The sequence below is a fragment of the Callithrix jacchus genome, chromosome X (assembly GCF_049354715.1).
Source record: "Callithrix jacchus isolate 240 chromosome X, calJac240_pri, whole genome shotgun sequence".
Taxonomy (NCBI): domain Eukaryota; kingdom Metazoa; phylum Chordata; class Mammalia; order Primates; family Cebidae; genus Callithrix; species Callithrix jacchus.
Genome location: NC_133524.1, coordinates 32,765,811 through 32,784,466, shown reverse-complemented (window position 1 = coordinate 32,784,466; position 18,656 = coordinate 32,765,811). Strand labels below are relative to the sequence as shown.

The 18,656-nt window shown below is 35.9% G+C and overlaps 1 protein-coding gene across 20 annotated transcripts in view; it reads left to right on the top strand.

Moving 5' to 3' along the window:
* Positions 1-18,656, top strand: part of DMD (dystrophin) — a 2,312,475-nt gene that overhangs the window by 1,485,224 nt on the left and 808,595 nt on the right. For all 20 annotated transcript variants that reach the window (XM_054251383.2, XM_035288503.3, XM_054251382.2 and 17 more), the window contains one exon: positions 1,218-1,367. In XM_054251383.2, coding sequence (XP_054107358.2) covers positions 1,218-1,367 — 150 coding nt within the window. The remainder of the gene's footprint in view (positions 1-1,217; positions 1,368-18,656) is intronic.

Sequence of the window (18,656 nt, the reverse complement as noted above, 5' to 3'; positions counted from 1 at the left end):
GTGTCATATATAGTAGTATAATTGATAATTCATTTGAGACATAGTTAGTTTCATTTTCTTATTAATTAATACACATGATTCTATTTTCTCCTGAAAGAATCTAGATCAGGGCTGTCAAATAGAATTTCTGATATGATGAAAATGTTCTGCATTATCCATTTTTGTAACAACTAGCCATTTGTGTCTTTTGAATGCCTGAAGAGTTGGTAGTGTGACTGAGGAACTTGAGATTTTATTTTCGTGAATTTTGATTAAATGTTAATAGTGTTGGATGGTGAATGGGTACTGTAGCAGACACTGCAACTCTAGACGACAAAAATAAATTACAGCTGTTAATATCATGGTGGTTGTGGATGTCTTGGGAAAGAGCATACACTATGTGATGCTGGATGAGTAAGAGAAATTTAGGGAAATGGGGTAAAAATGATGATTCCAGAATAAAACTACCCAAATTTGAACCACAGCTTTGTTGCTTGCTAGATTTGTGTCCTGGGAGCTGTTATTTAACCTCTTGACTCAATTTCCTGCCAGATATAGGTGATGGGGGGATGGAGGCAGCAAACTACATTGCCATGTATGTACCTATGCAACAATCCTGCATGTTCTGCACAGGTACCCGAGAACCTAAAGGGCACTAAAAAATATATATGTAAATAAAACCAAGCCAAAAAAATAAAATGAAGATAATAGGATCTACCTGATATAATTATTATAACATGAACATAAACTAAGATAATAAATGTGAAAAGTTAGCACTGTACCTGGCACTGTGCATATTGAGAGTAAATACTCTCAATGTCAGTTACCTCTTAAGATGATAATGCAATTTCTTTGTCAGTAGCATGCTATGTTATGCTATGGCATTCTATGATACCCAAGAGGCTGATTAATTTATTCACATTGTTCTATTTCTGATAGAGATATGTTTTCAGATGCTAACTTTATTTGGAGGATTGCCTTACCACCTTACATTTTTCTCTTAAAAAATTATGAGGGATAATATGACCTCTTTTTGTTCTACAAAGGTTTATCTACTGGGGAGTGATTATTTTAATTAATCATCTCTGTGCTCTGATATATAACTGTTGGTATTTCAGGTACCACTGGCCCTCAGTCAAGTTGCTTCATTTTGATAGACTAATCAATAGAAGTGAAGACAGGGTACTTGGAATTGTGCTGTAATTCATTTTAAACGTTGTTGCATTTGTCTGTTTCAGTTACTGGTGGAAGAGTTGCCCCTGCGCCAGGGAATTCTAAAACAATTAAATGAAACTGGAGGACCTGTGCTTGTAAGTGCTCCCATAAGCCCAGAAGAGCAAGATAAACTTGAAAATAAGCTCAAGCAGACAAATCTCCAGTGGATAAAGGTTAGACATTAACCATCTCTTCTGTCACATGTGTTAAATGTTGCAAGTGTTTGTGTTTATTTTCTTTCCTGGGTGCTTCATTGGTAGGGGAGGAGGCTATATGTGTTTTGTTTTTTAAGACCATTTGCCTTGGCTGTATGTTTGGTTGTGGCTAGAAAAAATGATGATGGTGAAGGGCTTCACATTAATGACCAAATGCCAAAATGTACACCACAATTGTTTTGCGTAAATTATTCTGCAGAATTAGACTGAAGAAATGGTGAGGTATTTAATTCAGTGACCAGGTATATATTGACAGTGTTTAAGCTAAAAGGAAAGGACGTGGTCTAGTTCTAGTTGAACAAATATCATAAATCAAAGTTAAATATTCACACCTATAGTGTAGACTTTATAATTAATGTATGCTAACATTCTCCTCGTTTGTTTATTTACTTACCTACTTATTTATTAACTTGTGATTTTTCATCTTTCCACCTTGAATACTATATAAATCTAATATTAATATTTATTAAATGAATGCTTATTTATTTTATATAAAGCAAGTAGTGCATGTGAATTTATAATAAAAGGCAACAACAATTGATCCAGCACTATTTATTCAAAGATAATTATTTCCCCACTGTATTGTCATGGCATCTTTGTCATAAATTAAGTGAACCTGTATGTATAAATCTGCTTCTGGATTCTCTATCCTCTTCCATTTGATTAAATCTGTACTTTAATAGTATGTCACTGGCTTAATTACAAACTCGTTTTAAAACAATTCTACTGAGCTATAATTCACATACCATTAAACTCACCAATTTAAAGTGGAAAATTCAATGGTATTCAGATATTACTTTTTTAAGGTGTTAAAATATTTAACATAAAAATCTTGTCATTTCAATCATTTTGTGTGTAAAATTCAGTGGCATTTATTACAACCATCACCACGATTTATCTCCAAATTTTTTATTACTCCAACCAGACACTCTGTAATCATTAAGCAATAGTTCTCCTTTCTCTGTCTTCCCATCCTCTAGTAGACTGTAGACTACTTTCTGTTTAAATGAATTTGCCTACTCTAGATCTTTTATATAATTCAATTGTGTTTGTCATTTTGTGTCTGCCTTACTTGGCATAATATTTTCAAGGTTCATCTATGTTATAGCATGTGTCAGAACTTCATTCCTTTTTATGACTGAGTAATATTACATTGCATGTATACATGCAATCATTTTATTTACCCATTTTGGATCTGGTTGTGTAAATCAACCAACTTTGTTCTTCCTGTTCAAGATTGCCCTGGCTACTTTTGGTTCTTTGAATAAATACTAGAACCATGTTGTCTATTTTTACATAAATCCTGCCAGGATATTGATTGAAATTTTGAATTTGGAGATCAGTTAAAATCTTTACAATGCCGAGTCATCTAATTTGTGAACATTTTGAATTATGTCAGGTTACTTATTATATTTTTTAAATTGATGATGGTGACATTCTTATGATAGATCATTTACATGACATAAAATATTTAGAAACTAAAGTACCAATTTTATGACACTAATATCAAAATGTGTGCTTAAGTCTCTGTAATTCAAGCAAGTAGTCATTTTTTTAAAAATCCCTTTTTGGTTTCTTCCTTTAATGATTTCAAAACATTTGTGTAAATATATATGTATGAAACAAACCTGTACATTCTGCACTCTGCACATGTACCCCAGAACTTAAAGTATAATAAATTTAAAAACATGTAGACTTTTATGTATGAAGGGAAGGTGGTATCCCTGCAATTAAATTTTATAGCTACAAAACAATACAAATGAAATAATCCCTCATAAAAAGAGAACAAGGAGGAAAGATACCCAAAATGTTCTACGATATCCCAGTACATCTTATCACAAAAAGAAAAACAAAAATTATAATTGTAGGAAATATGAGAGAACTATCTAAAATATACAATAGCAGCTTTGTGGATTGTGAGTCAAGGTTTTATGTGTTCTGCAACAGAGCCAAAAGTCAAATTTTATGCTAGAAAATTAATACTAAGGTTATGAACACCATCATGTAAAGACTTATATTGGTACATAATCAGTAGTATCTTTTCCTATGCCAAAATCATAATTTTAATGCAATATCTTTGGCATTAAATGCCACAGGATTTGGAATTTTATTCATTAGTCATATTAAAATTATTCAATCATTTTTTCTCCATCCACGTGCCTCTGTATCCTGTCAGTTTAGATTTAGGGATACAAAGCAAATGATCAGTGCCAGATTTAGGTAAATACACAAGTTTTTTTTTAAAGTAAAGAAAAATGGCTTGTAACTCTGGCAGACAGCCTTCATCTTCATTAAACCTCAAGCTCTTACTTATTACAGGAGGGTAGACATAAAGGGGATGCCCTCCTTGTGTTTTCCAGCCCTGTTCTTCATCCAGAGGCTAAAGTGGGTGATGTAATTGGAACTAGTGGGTCATAGTTACTGGGACATGAATATGTCAATTCCTTAGCACACAGTTTCTCCAAATATATCCTAATATCATAATCAGTTGACAGGTGCCTTTCTCCACAGCTAACACTAATATGCTGCATTCTGCATATTGAGCCAACTGACCACTTACTTTTGTACCTTTAAAGTTCATTGCTGAAGAGAGAAAACAGTGGGTGAAGATAATGTAGCTATTTCTTTAATGGAGTGGTGGACCGTATAATGAGTTCATTGCAAGTGTGTTACCTTGCTTTGGCCTGGGTAGCTTCTCTTTAAGTAGAAATGGAAAGGGTTGCTTTAAACTGAATATGGTCATTAGCTTAAATTTATGGGCACCTTCATGCTATGAAGGTTCATGAAATGATATCCTCATTCTCATCTAATACATAACTACATAACTTAACCTTTTGCAGTCTTTAACGATAATACTGAGCCACGAAGTGGGGATGTTGTTAAAGCTAGCCTCTGTGTTTCTCTCTGAGCATCTCATTCTATGATCTTCAAATACATTCCTGACTCAGCTGCTTTTAATATTTATCACTCTTCATATTTCTTTGGATTTTCTCTGAACATTTATGTGTGTGGAGAAGGCTTTCTCACCATCATTATCACGCTCTTCTTCTAACTTTCTCACTCTTTTATGCTAATTTTCATCTATGAATTGACATTGTACAATGTTTATTGTGAATCTACTTTTCTATATGCGTGTTTGCCACTCTTTTTCTGCCCCATTAGTTTATGTAACACATTCTTTTCTACTCTTTCCCTGACCCCTTTTATTCCAGTTTCATCTACTTTCATGTCTTTTTAATATTGTGTCCCCTTTCCTCATTCTTTATTGGTCTTTGTACATGTAGTAGATAGGTATTTTTTAACTGCCCCTTTATTTAAAACCAAAATATGCTTTATTATTCTTTACCTTTGAATCATATTGCATGCTTCATTAATTTAAAAAGTGAAAAGATGAAACATTCATTTTGCAGGCTCAGGATTATTTAGGTAGAAGGAGCCTCATGAAAGTAAATTATTTTCACATCTTCTAGATTAGAACACTGAGTCCTAGAAAGGTTATGTGACTTATTTGAGACTATGTAGCTCTCTATTTAAATATAAAAGTAATTCCAAAATAAAGAGTGGGGTTTTAACCTTTTGGTGATGCAAGTGATTTTTATGTGGATAATATCCTAGAAAAAAAGAAAAAATATGGAATCTCATTTCATTCCATTGCTCCTTTCAATGTAAAAATGTGGATTTATTTTATTTTAAAAACCTACATGAGCTTTTGCTTTGCTTTTTGCCCTTTGGAGAACTAGATGCTATTTTTTGAAATTACTTTCTAGAACCTTCTCTACCGTGGAACATTTATGATTGTGTAGTAGAGCAAAACATGTTTATGTTGTTTCATAATTAGTTATAATCCTGTTTTTAATGTCAAGTAATTTTACATGTGGTGTATGTTATGCATTCCTATCAGTTTGAATAAATGTATTTTCATTTGGTAGAATGAATTTAAAATTTTCATCGTATTTTACATGTAAACAGTAATTTACTATCTACATGTTAAACACCATTGACAAGTAAAATATACTGTTAACATGTAAACAGTGAATTACTATTGATTTGTTACTGCCCAGACAATATAAAATGGTGCACGTAAAAAAAAAAAAGCATTTTTGGAAACAGTTAAAAAATTTTTCTGGAAAGTAAATTTTAGTTAAGTGCATCTTTAAAAATCTTATTCACATTACCTAGGAAAAATGTAGATTTACAAATGTACCATATATCACAAAGCTTTAATATGGGAACAATTTTTGTAATATTGATAATAGTATCGATATTATTTTCAAAATAAATGGCAAAATAAAAATTATGAAACTAAAAATATAGTGCAACTCTTAGGACGAACTATCTTCCACAGTATACAGAAATCTAAATTGCCAGAAATCTGGTTCATTTTGTATTAACCTTTAATCATATTGCTTCTAAATATGTATCTGAGGAGTAAACACGTTAGATTTATTTTCATTTGTATAAAGTAAATAAATGTTTAGTCTTTTTCCAAACGTTTGCTATGTAATGACAGTCATTATTAGTCATCAGTATAAATTTGAATAGCAAAAAGGAGAAAATTAAATAAAGCTAGAGCTTGGCTTTCCTACTCCTTGCTCAAAAATGTACACTTTGTCCAATCAATTCCCTGTCACAAAATGATGATTAGTAGATTGTTGTAATAGTTGCCATTCTGTCCTGCCCTTAATGTGATTTTTTTTCAACCAAAATAGAATGTTCACTGGTGTTCTTACCATATTGACTGGTGTTTATGGAACCCTGAAAAAATGCTGTAAATAGGAATGATAATAATCATTATAGGAAATCATTTATCTAGCTGGTCCCCTTCATAGCAGGGACCACATAGTTCCACTGAAGCTTTTGTGTGCTCATAATTTTCTCCCTTAAAATGTATTTGTAACACAGTTCACACAGTGTTTAATTTATAAATCTGTGAGTTAAATGCTATTATATAAGAAAACAGTGTTCACCTGTTTATTGGGCATATAGTCTGATAGTTCCTAGAAATCCATTATCTTGGAAGTGTTCTTTACGTAAGTTCCTGGAAATCCATTATTGGGATGTTTTCTTTATGTAGTTAGTAATTACATCAAAGCAGTTATACATTCATTAAATTATTTATTCAACAGCTATCTAATGAAAGACTACTGTGTGCCACATTCTGTTCTAAGCATATCATAATCACTTCCCACCCTTGCCTTATTTAAAGGACATGCATAATTTCATAGTGCCTGGCATTATAAATATTCATATCTCTAATTTATAGTTGCTAAATAGTTTGAGGCTGACGGTTGGGGGAAGGGAGTAGTAATTTAAAGTTTATAACATAAGCATCCTTGACTTTGCCTCCTATAATTTCACACTGACATGAGGTTTATTACTAGGTTGTGTGTCATGAGTACATCTCAATTTGCTCTGACAGTTCTGGTTTTTGCCTGTTATCCTATCATAATTTTTAATAGCTCCCTCTTTCATTGTCGTGAGTATTCCACTTTAGAAGATAAAATATATAGAGAGGGTCACCCTAGTTATGAGAACAAACATCAGGCTTTTAGTGCTAGGCTTGGCCCAGTGCTCAATAACTGTTATTATCATGATTGCTTTTGTTTTTATCAGCAGTAGCATCGTCCTTGTCATCATCATCTACCCTCTTAATATTTTAGTTAAGCTGAGAATTTGAGCCTATCCAAGAAACCTGATTTTCGTGATCGCAAAATTAATAACACTTCAATGACAATAAGTATATAAGAATATGTGATATTTAATTTTCCAAATTATTGAAATGTTATGCTATATATGGAAAACTCTTTCTAGCCATGTTTTTCCTCTACTCTCAAATCACAATTATCAACACAGAGGAAGACTTCTATGACCAAATTTGTGGGGTTTTCCCCCACACATCAAATAGCAGACACTATCTGGGCATCATCTAATTTCATCCTGACACTATCTACCAAGAGATAGTGTCAGAGCCCATAGACTGAGGGCTCAGTCCCCAGGACTGCCTCCTCTGCCCTCGCACACACCAGTCTCAAATCCAGGTGTCTGGAACTTCTGACCCATGGGTTTCAGGTTGAGGTTCCCATGACCCCCTCTTTGGGTTCAATTAATTTGTTGGAGCAGCTCCCAGAACTCCAGAAAACACTTACTTACACCTATTTATGATAAAGGATATTGCAATGGACACAGATGAAGAGATGTGTAGGGTGAGGTATGGTAGAGGGGGAAGGAGGAAAAAGGGCATGAAAGCTTCATGCCCTCCCTGAGTGCACCACCCTCTAGGAACCCCCATGTATTCAGCTACCCAGAAGCTCAATGGACTGTGTCCTCTTTGTTTTTTATGGAAGATTCATGACATCAGCATTCCTTCCCCCAGGGTATATGATGGAACCCTATAATAGAAGGGTATTAAGACCTATGAAAGGTGGGGGAACATTAGAGTGAAAGGAGAGCAGGAGGTCAGAGGCCTGCACCTGAGACCCAACACACCCAACAATATCACAAAGACCGTAACAAGGGCTATGGGTGTTATGAGCCAGGAGCCTGGATAGAAACCAATATTTACCATTATACCGCATAGGCAATGCCAAGAATATGGATCAGACACCTTACAAACAAGGAAAAAGTAAACAGGAGTGGTGAGGAGGTAATTTACTGTAGGAATTAATGATGAGATTATGGATTATGGATTCCACCTGCCACCAACTATGTACTCTAATACCTACTCTGTCCACACCTCAATGATAACATCCGTAAAATTCAGAGACTAATAGAGGACACCTCCCCAGGTTGTGGTGAAAATTCAGTGAGGTGGTACATGGGAAATGTGCAGCACAATATCTGGCATATTGTAATTCCTCAAAAAATGTGAATTTGAAAACAGTAGGAGTAATACAAAAATAGAAGGATGCAAAGACCAAGCACAAAATTATCTCTGATTCTCACCTTCTCCAAATTCTCCAAAGTCTCACCTTCTTAATCAGTCATAAATATGGCTCATGGAAGAAAGCTGAACTATGTGCTACTATTATGAATGCAACAGGTGAAGGAAAGGAGAGTTAGAGGCAGCAAGACAACGAAATGGCTCCCGTGGAAGGCACAGAGGGTTTTCATCCAGTGCTTTCCCATGCCACTGATATCATTATTTTCATTTTTCTGTGACCAACTAGCATTTCAGCTAAAATGTGTTGGAAAATGACAGATTTTTCTCCTGACATTGCCTAAGAAGGCCAACAAATCCAGGATTGTTTTCAAACACCAGCATTTTCACTTTTAAAGTATGAACATAATTCAGATGACCTTTTAATTCTGAACATCATGTTTATCAATGGATTGGCCTGACTTTAACCCAGAAATCCAAGCAGAAAGCAGTTAAACTTTCACACTTCCCCCCACCTTTATTTTTGATATCATCTTCCTCCATTTTGGTAAAATGATGAAAAACCATTTGTAGCAAGTAACGTTGAAGCAAGATAATTTTCTATTAGGAAACCTCACCAAATACAAGACAATTTATTTATTTCAATATAATATTTTTTAAATGTAAACAAAAATTCAGCATAAATTGTGAAGCACTGATACTTGTGCAACAACTCATTTCCATATTGAAACTTTATCTTTGCCACTATATACATACTGAGGTTGTATATCAAGCATGTACATTTATCACTTAAGTATGCTGTGCCCCAGATTTTATTAAAAAGCTAATTTTCAACTAAAAACAGATTCAAATATTCTTGGCAATCTCTCTTACCTGTTCATGATGAATTTAAAATGAAGAAAAGAATAAACAATGATGAAAAGAGAAAGGAGGAAAAAAAATTCTTAACTCTGGACCTTCAGTGTAACATTTTTAAGTAAGTCCTTTATTAGCACAAAGGTGTTTGCCTACAGCAATGAATTCTAGAAAGGAGAAGAAATGATATAATAAAAAGGGATTTTGCTCATGTAAAATGTTTTTCTTTCCTTTTGTTTCTGCAGTGCCTTAACTTATTTAGCACCAACCCTGAGACTAGAGGGTGTTTCCTTTCTTTCTAATAATTTAATAATCGTGAAATGATAGTAAATGGAAGCATTCATATGCCAACTCCTTAAACTGAGGTTGAATAAGGAACAAAGACGAAAGGCCATATTTAAGAGCACATATTGTAAATTCTAACCCAGTTTCATTTATTATATCACCTGTGAAGCCGATATGTAATACAAAAGTAAAATGACAGGGCAATTTTTATTGAAAATCAAAATCAGACCAAAAAATGATCTTTCTGTCAAATCTTTATACTCATACATCAAGATGTGAGTTTATTTATGTAGCTAAAAATATTTAATACTGAATGCTGACTACTATATTGAAGTCAGCTGACCCCTAGTGCTTCAAACTCTAGGAAAGGGATACCAAATGCGGGGCTGGTTATGTATTCCATTTTTTGTTGCAGACCTCCTGCCAGGGCTTATAACAGATCTGTAATGTGTTTCTTACCTTTTATTGTGTAGAAAATGGATGATAGATTAGGCGTGGGGCCGGTGATCCATAGAACCCCAGGTTTGCAAGAAAGAGTTTATCACCATTTGATGTTATTTCTGTCTTGTGTCAGCTGACAAGGATGAGGTAGATTATCTGAAAGTAAGCTGGATGCCAAAATCAGCATTCCCCTCATTTATCCACCTTATAGTTCAGGGCAAGGCCACTCTGTGGGTAACAAAAGGGTTGATAAGGGCCTATTGGAGAAGTTTTGTTTTTCTGCCTTTTAATTGGCTTGCTGATATTAGAACTAATTACAAGACATTGAAGAGAGCATTTAATTGTTTGTTGCTAGAAAAAATCAATCAGTTTTGCTGTAGAAATGAAAACATTGGAGCTGAATGTTGCACTTATAATTTGTAAACATTTTCAGTTATCACCAGGACAAGTATAGTTCATCTTTGGCATGGTTGGCTGAGTGTGGAGGGGAAGACATGGACCAGAAAATGGTCCAGAAACCAAAGTCAACACAAGGGTATTTCGAGAAAATTCTATTTGTTCTGATAGTTGCAATCTGTAGGCAACTTGTAACTGATGCTTATAACTCAAATACAGTCTAAAAATTTTTTTATGAAAGTGACGCATCTGACTGTGATGTGGGTGATATCAACAGTTTTGAATAAGACAGTAGTTCTTGGACTTATTGAAACTTTTATAAAAGAATGAACATTCTGAACTCAATTTCAATGTGACTATCATGAAGATTGCTTTCTGCTGTTACTATGACTGTTGTGACAAATTGTAGACCATTGCAATTATCTCCTAGAGGTTGCTTTATTGTTTTATTTTTATCAGTGATGTGTATTTTTCTGTTAGAATCATTGAGTTGCTTGATAAAAAAGAGAAATTAATTAGCATTCAGGTGCTATATAGGTTCTTATTCTTTGGAAACAAATAAAGGACAACACACGAAACAAAAAAAATAGAAAAGACACTTTATAGGTATGATTTTATAGTTTGGGAGCAGACAAAAACTATTTTGAGTACTAAAATAATTAAGAAAGATGGTGAGGCCAGGGGCAGTGGCTCACACCTGCAATCCCAGCACTTTGGGACGCCAAGGAGGACAGACCATTTGAGGTCAGAGTTCGAGACCAGCCTGGCCAACATGGTGAAAGCTCGTTTCTACTAAAAATACAAAAAATTAGCTGGGTGTGAAAGCAGGCACTTATAATCCCAGCTACTCGAAAGGCCGAGGCAGGATCATTGCTTGAATCTGGGAGGCAGAGGTTGCAGTGAATGGAGGTGAATGGTGATCACGCCACTGCACTCCAGCCTGGGCAACAGAAACACTGTTTCAGAAAAAAAAAAAAAAAAAGATGTTGACATTAACATGTTCAAGTGTTTATGCTGAAACTAGAATACAGTATGATTAAATTATCATTTCTACTTTGGGTGAAGGATGAGTTTTCTTAATGATACTCCTTTCAAATGTCTCAGTTCACCTGTGGTTAATTCCCAAAGTGGCCTCAAATATTCTAATGGTTTGTGTAATGAGTATCACCATTCCACCTTCTCATTCTCCATGCCTCATCTCAGTTCTGGAAAGATCACTAAACTTGCAGTTAATAATTCAGTCTAGACCCAGGTTCACCACTCACTAACTCATAACTATGGGCCACTTATTTAAACTTCTTAGCACCTCTAGTTCCTCATTTCTCCAACAACGATGCATTATGAAGCTTTTTTGCTCATCTCCCAGGGTCTAGTGAGGAACTAAAGTCACAATATATACTATCATACTTTATTATGAGGAGTTAAATTGTGGTTACTGATACAAAGTAGGTACCATAAAATTCTAATACCAGTGGTAAGGGGAAAAGATCTATGTGCCATCACATAGAGCAGAACTTCCCAAACTTTAAGGTACAGGAGGTCCTTGAATAATGTCATTTCCTTTAACATCCCTGTTATAATATTGGCAAGAAAAAAAATACTTCTCAGCCAGGGGGCCACTGTCTGTGTGGGGTTTGCATGCTTTTCTCATGTCTCTGTGGGTTCCCTTCTGGTACTCTGGATTTCTCCCACATCCCAAACTGTGTATGTGAGGTGAATTGGTGTGTCTACATTGTCCCTATGTGAGTATTTATGTGTTTGTGACTGTGTCCTGTGATAGAATTGGCATCTCTGCCAAGGTTGGTTCCTGTCTGGTGCTCTGAGCTGCCAGGATGGGCTCTGGCCTCCCAAGTTCCTAAGCTGGAATATGTGGCTTGGAAAATGAGTGACGGAATTAATATAAATTATTGTGAAATAAAAATTCATATACTATCCAATAATCATAAAGATGCATGACAATAATTGATGCTCTAAAAAAGTGCTCAGTGAGCTGCCATATTGGTTCTTGTTTGTTTTTGAACTTTGTGGTGAGAGAAGGCAATTCTGGCCATTTTTGCTCTGCAAACATTTGTTCCTTGAATGAACCACCACCACTACAACCACTGTCACTCACTGATTCACCAAAAACTGGGTAAATAATTTTCCTACTGGTTTGTATTAATATTTCTAAAGTGGATGTATATCTCACATTTATTTCATAGTTTATTAGAAGAGCTTGGGGTCTTTATTTAGATGTTTGGTTATGTTCTGTGGCCACAAGTATGCAGTAGGAACTTAATTCTTGTTTATCCATTAGCCTATGGTAAGATTGGTTTCATTATATGTCATTTTGCCAAAGTCCCACTTTCCAAGAATCCATCAACAACCTTAATTGATGACTTACTGAAACAAGAATCACCTTGGGATCTTGTTAAAATCAATCGACTGATTCAGTGGGTCTTGCATAGGACTTGAGGTTCTGCATTCCCCCCTAATTTCAAGATGCTGATTCCTTGGACCCCTTAGTCTACATCTTAAATAGCAGGGATATAGAGAGTAGCTGTCAAGAGTCTGTGTAGGAGTTGACCACCAACCCCATTCATTGGAATGCATACAGTGTATTCTGAGATACTGGAAAGGCCTTTTCCAAAAGATTTTTTCTCTTGACATTCATGAAGCACATTCATCCAACCACAGAAGATACATATCAACTTTGACAAAAAATATGAACACATTCAAATTGTGTATACCTTCAAACATAGATCTTTGTGGGGTTCATAACCCAAGTATGACTTTCTCACAGAACCACTCAATTCTTTTTCTCCACCTCTCTTTCTCAAACCTCTTTCTCCACAATATATTGTATATTACAAGAAGCCCACCTCCACCTACCTTATTCTTCAGGCTTTCTTCTCAACTATCTTCTAGATACATTTAACCAGTGGAAGGTGTTGGCAGGAGATTGGAGGGCAGGAGAAGAGAAGATTTCAGAGTATTTCTTTCCCTTCTTCACCGCTTTGGACAACGGCTGGTACAAAGTGGCCAAAAAATACTAGCTATGATTAGGTCTTCTAATAATGATCTTCTAAAATACCTTTTTCAGTGGTTACCCACATTCGTTAGCCATGAATATCTCTTCAGATATCTTTGCAAATAATTAAGCCTGACTTTAGATACTCATCCAAAATCAAAATCAGTAATTTTAGAATTTAGGACTTTGGCATTACTTAAGAACTTTTAACTGTACCAAGTCTAACTCCCATTTCTGGCTTTCCCCTATATACCAGTTATGTAATTAACTATAATATCGTAAAATTTGCAGTAGCATTATGTAACAAATCAGCCTAAAACTTAATGACTTAAAATTACAACCATTTATAATCATACCCAGTCTATGGGTCAGTTGAGCTATTGTGTTGTTCTGGCTCACTCAGCTAATGGGTGGGCTAGTGGCTGGCTTATCTAGCATAATAAGCTCAGCTGGGATGGTTCACCTCCACTCCATATAGTCTCTCTTCCTTCAACGAGCTCTCCTGGGCTTGTTCTCATGTAAGAAACAGGATTCTAATAGAGAAAGCTGAAGGGGAAAAGGCTTCTTTAAGCTTAAGCTTAGAACTGGCTCACTAATTTCTAACACATTCTATTAACCAAAGCAAATCATAAGGCAGGCCCATATTTGAGGATTAGGGAAATAGATTACAACTCCTGATGGTAGGACCTTTAAGTCACATTGCAAAAAGATGTGCGTGCAGAGAGGTCATCAGTGCAATCTACCCCACCTTGTAATCTATTAAGTTTCTCACCCCTCTCACAAGTAAGTTATTCAGTTAAGATGGGTTCCTATGTATTCATATTTCTAATCAACTAATCCTGACTCTCATGTAATATTAGCATAATATCAATATTCTCAAAAGCCAATAGTGTAGAGGGTCACAAAGATCCTCAAAGACACTTTATGCAAAATCCTAGGAGGATAGAAAGAGAGTACATTTGTTTATTTATACATTTGATATTTACTGTTTCCAATATAGTATTATCCTAAGGAATGAGGATAAAGTTATGAAGAAGACAGAAACTTGTCTTTATGGATCTTACATTTGGAGGGGGACAAACATTAACCTGGATGATATTACAAATGCAGCTGTTCTCATTGTCTTTTTAGATTTCTCATGTTGTAGACTGAGCTACTGTAATAAAAATACCCCAAGTTTCAATGTTTCCAACAATATAGATATGTGTATCTTTCCCACATAAAGTCCAGCTTAGGTACATAGTCTCTGTTCTAAAAAGGAACACAGGCTGGCAAGGTGTCTACACTATTCTCAGTATATTACTGCAATTAAAAATCTCCATGTTGCTCCCATAAATATCCATGCAATCTCTTTCTTATCAAGAGAACATACACACTGCCTTCCCAAGAGAGAATGGTCAAGGTCTCATTCACTTACTACATCCAGCTAAAAGTCCATGCACGGTCTTCTCCATCAGATCCACATATGGTTTCTCATGGTCCAGTGACCTGTAAAGTAAAAGTCAAGCTATCTGCTCCTACCACAACCAAATCTCTCTTTTTAATTTTTTAAAAAATTTTGTGGGTACATAGTAGGTGTATATATTTATGGGGTACTTGAGATGTTTTGATACAGGCATGTAATGCATAATAATCATATCATGGAAAACGGGTCATCCATCCCCTCAAGCATTATTCTTTTGTGTTAGAAACAATCCAATTATACTCTTATTTATTTTTAAATGTATAATTACATTATTTTGATGATAGTCACCCTGTTTGTCCTATCAGATACTGGGTATAATTCATTTTTTCTAATTATGTTTTGTACCCATTAACCATCCCACTTCCCCCTCCCCTACTTCTCCACCATTCTTCCCAGCCTCTAGTAACCATCTTTCTACTTTCTATCTCCATGAGTTCCACTGTTTTGATTTTTAGATCCTGCAAAAAAGTGAGAACATGAGACGTTTTTCTGTGTCTGGCTTTTTTTTTTTTTTTTTTTTTTTTGAGACGGAGTTTCGCTCTTGTTACCGAGGCTGGAGTACAATGGCGCAATCTCGGCTCACCGCAACTTCCACCTTCTGGGTTCAGGCAATTATCCTGCCTCAGCCTCTTGAGTAGCTGGGATTACAGGCATGCGCCACCACGTCCAGCTAATTTTTTGTATTTTTAGTAGAGACGGGGTTTCACCATGTTGACCAGGATGGTCTCGATCTTTTGACCTTGTGATCCACCCGCCTCGGCCTCCCAAAGTGCTGGGATTACAGGCTTGAGCCACCGCGCCCAGCCTGGCTTTTTTTGCTTAATATAATGACCTCCATTTCCATCCATGTTGTTGCAGATGACAGGATCTCAATCTTTTTTATGGCAAAATAGTACTCCATTTGTGAATATGTACCACATTTTCTTTATCCATTCATTTGTTGACAGACACTAATTTCTTCCAAACCTTGCCTCTCGTGAATAGAGCTACAGTAAACATATGAGTGCAGATATTTCTTCAGTATACTAACTTTCTTTGTTTGGGTATAAAGCCAGCAGTGGGATTGCTGGATCATAGGGTAGCTCCATTTTTAGTTTTTTGAGGAACCTCCACACTGTTCCCTGTAGTGGTTATACTAATTTATATTCCAATCAACAGTGGACAAGAGTTCCCTTTTCTCCACATCCTCTCCAGTACAGGCACAAAGACAGCAGTAAGTGCTGGACCACCTATGCAAGACCTAGACTATAAATCCACTAGTTCTTTCCCTCTCCATACCCCCATTCCCACCACTCCATTCTGAGTTTTCAAATGTAAGCTAAGAAAAATGATTTAATAAAGCTTTTTGAAGTCCGGGATGAGAAAAAAATTGCTTTTTATGTAATCCACCATCAACATAATAATTGCTTAGTTCAAATCGTGGTGATGCAAACAAGCACAGCAAGAGAACATGGAACAGGGAGATCTGACACAGTCCAGAAGTGGCGGCAATAGTTGTTTGAGATAATTATTAGAGAAGATACTGTGATTTACTTTGAAGGCAAAGCTCACTTGAGTTCTCTAGTTCTGGAAACACTTATCGAAAAATTCTTACCCAAACAAATGTCTCAGCAATAAGAGCAGCCTTTCCCCAAATTCTTAAATTCTTTTTTTTTTTTTTTTTTTCAAATTGTTCCTCTGGACTGGATGCTGACCTTGTCTTTGACTTATTCTTCACGACAACTCAGAGTTGTTATATTAATCTTGAAAGAGACGAAGGGGCCACTACCTCCACTAATAATTTACATAACTGTTTTTCTACAATTTGGTGCTAATTAAAATGTGAAAGGAGTAGTGATGATATAGGTAAATGTAATAAGGTCATTCTTTGTTCCTGAGAGCAAAGATAATGTCACCACAAAGTGGGATTGTTGTATATTCACATAACAGCAGGAAACAAGAAGAGAGAGAGTAAGGTAAGATAGCATACTAGTGTATCCTACGGTCTGGTAGAGCCAATGTAGAATATTTATTTCAAAAAACAAATAAAAATAAAGTTCTGCTTGGCTTTGCAAAGCTGCTTGTTATCCTGTAGAGTGAGTTTGACATGTAACTACTCTGCCTGGTTCAAATTTTGATTTCACTCTGTTCCAGTTATATATGCTATGCAACAAACCACCCTAAAAGTTACTGGCTTTAAATAATACAGTTTTACAATTTCTCATAATTCTGAGCATTGACTATGATATTCATCTACTTCACCTGATATCAACCAAGACACTGGGAAGGCTGGAAAGTCCAAAATGGCCTCACTCATATGACTGGCCATTGGTGCTGGCTACCAGCCAGGAATTCAGCTAACGCTATTGGCCATAAGCTTCAGTTTGTTTCCATTCAGTCTTTTCCATGTGGCTCCTTTGGCTTCCCCACAGCTTGGTGGTTGAGTTCTGTGAAGAGGCCTTTTTAAAGAGCAAACACCAATCGTCAAAGACTTATCAAGCTTCTGTTTGTATCACACTTGCTAATATCCCATTGGCCAAAGCCAGGCAAATGGCCAAGTTCAGAATCAAAATGAGAAGGGACTACAAAAGACATGCATTCGAGAAGTCATGATTAATTGCAGGGTTGCCAAATAGTCACCTTCCACACATTCCTTACTAGCTGGGTCATCTCTCTGTGGTCTTAGTTTTCTCACCTAGAAACAGGAACAAAAACGGCCCTACAAAAATGGACTGAGATATATTTGGTTGGTGCAAAAGCAATTGTGGTTTTGGACTGTGAATTTTAAATCATCATAACTAGGTTCAAACACATCTTTGTTAACCAAAGTAGGAACCACTACAATTAACACATTTTTGCCAAGATAAAATAAGTGTGTTTATTCTTGTAGTGTAAAAATTCATACTTTGGGATTCAACAAACTCTTGGAAAGCATTTGCTGCATCCTGCTAGTTGCAGAAGCATTTTCTCTGTAAAAGGTTGTCGAGATGCTTGAAGGAGTTGTAGTCCGTTGGTGAGAGGTCATGTAAATATGACCGATGAGGCAAAACTTTGTAGCCCAATTCATTCAGCTTTTGAAGTGTTGGTTGTGGGACGTGCGGCTGGGTGTTGTCATGGAAAAGAACTGGGCCCTTTTTGTTGACCCCTGCTGGCTGCAGGCATGGCAATATTCGGAGCATCTCATCAATATGCTGAGCGTCCTTCTCAAATGTAGTGGTTTCAGTGGGATTCAGAAAGCTGTAGTGGGTCAGGCCAGCAGGAGACCACTGAACAGTGACGATGACCTTTTTTTGGTACAAGTTTGGCTTTGGAGAATCTTCTCAGTACACCCACTGAGTTGGGCATTGCCAGTTGTCACATAAAATCCACTTTTTGTTGCACTCCACAATCCCGATCAACAAATGGTTTGTTATTGTTGTTGTTGTTGGCATAGAATAAGAAGAGTAGACAACACTACAAAAAGACAATTTTTAAATTTTCACTCAGCTTATGAGGAACCCACTTAGTGAGTTTTTTTACCTTTCCAATTTCTTTCAAATGCCGAATGACCATGAAATGGTTGACATAGAGTTCTTGGGCAAGTTCTCCTGTAGTTGTGACAGGATCAGCTTTGAGGATTCCTCTCAATTAGTAATTGTCAATTTCTGATGGCCAGCCACTACACTCCTCATCTTCAAAATTCTCATCTTCTTTGACAAACTTCTTGCATCACCACTGCACTGTACGTTTATTAGCAGTACCTGGGCCAAATGCGTTTTTGATGTGAGCTATCTCTGCTTCTTTATAACCCATTTTGAACTCAAATAGCAAAATCGCTCGAATTTGCTTTTTGTCTAACATCATTTCCACAGTATAAAATAAACATAAAATAAACAGCAAGTAATAAGTCATTAGCAAAAAAACATAAAGCGAGAAATGCTCATTAAAATGATGTGTAAT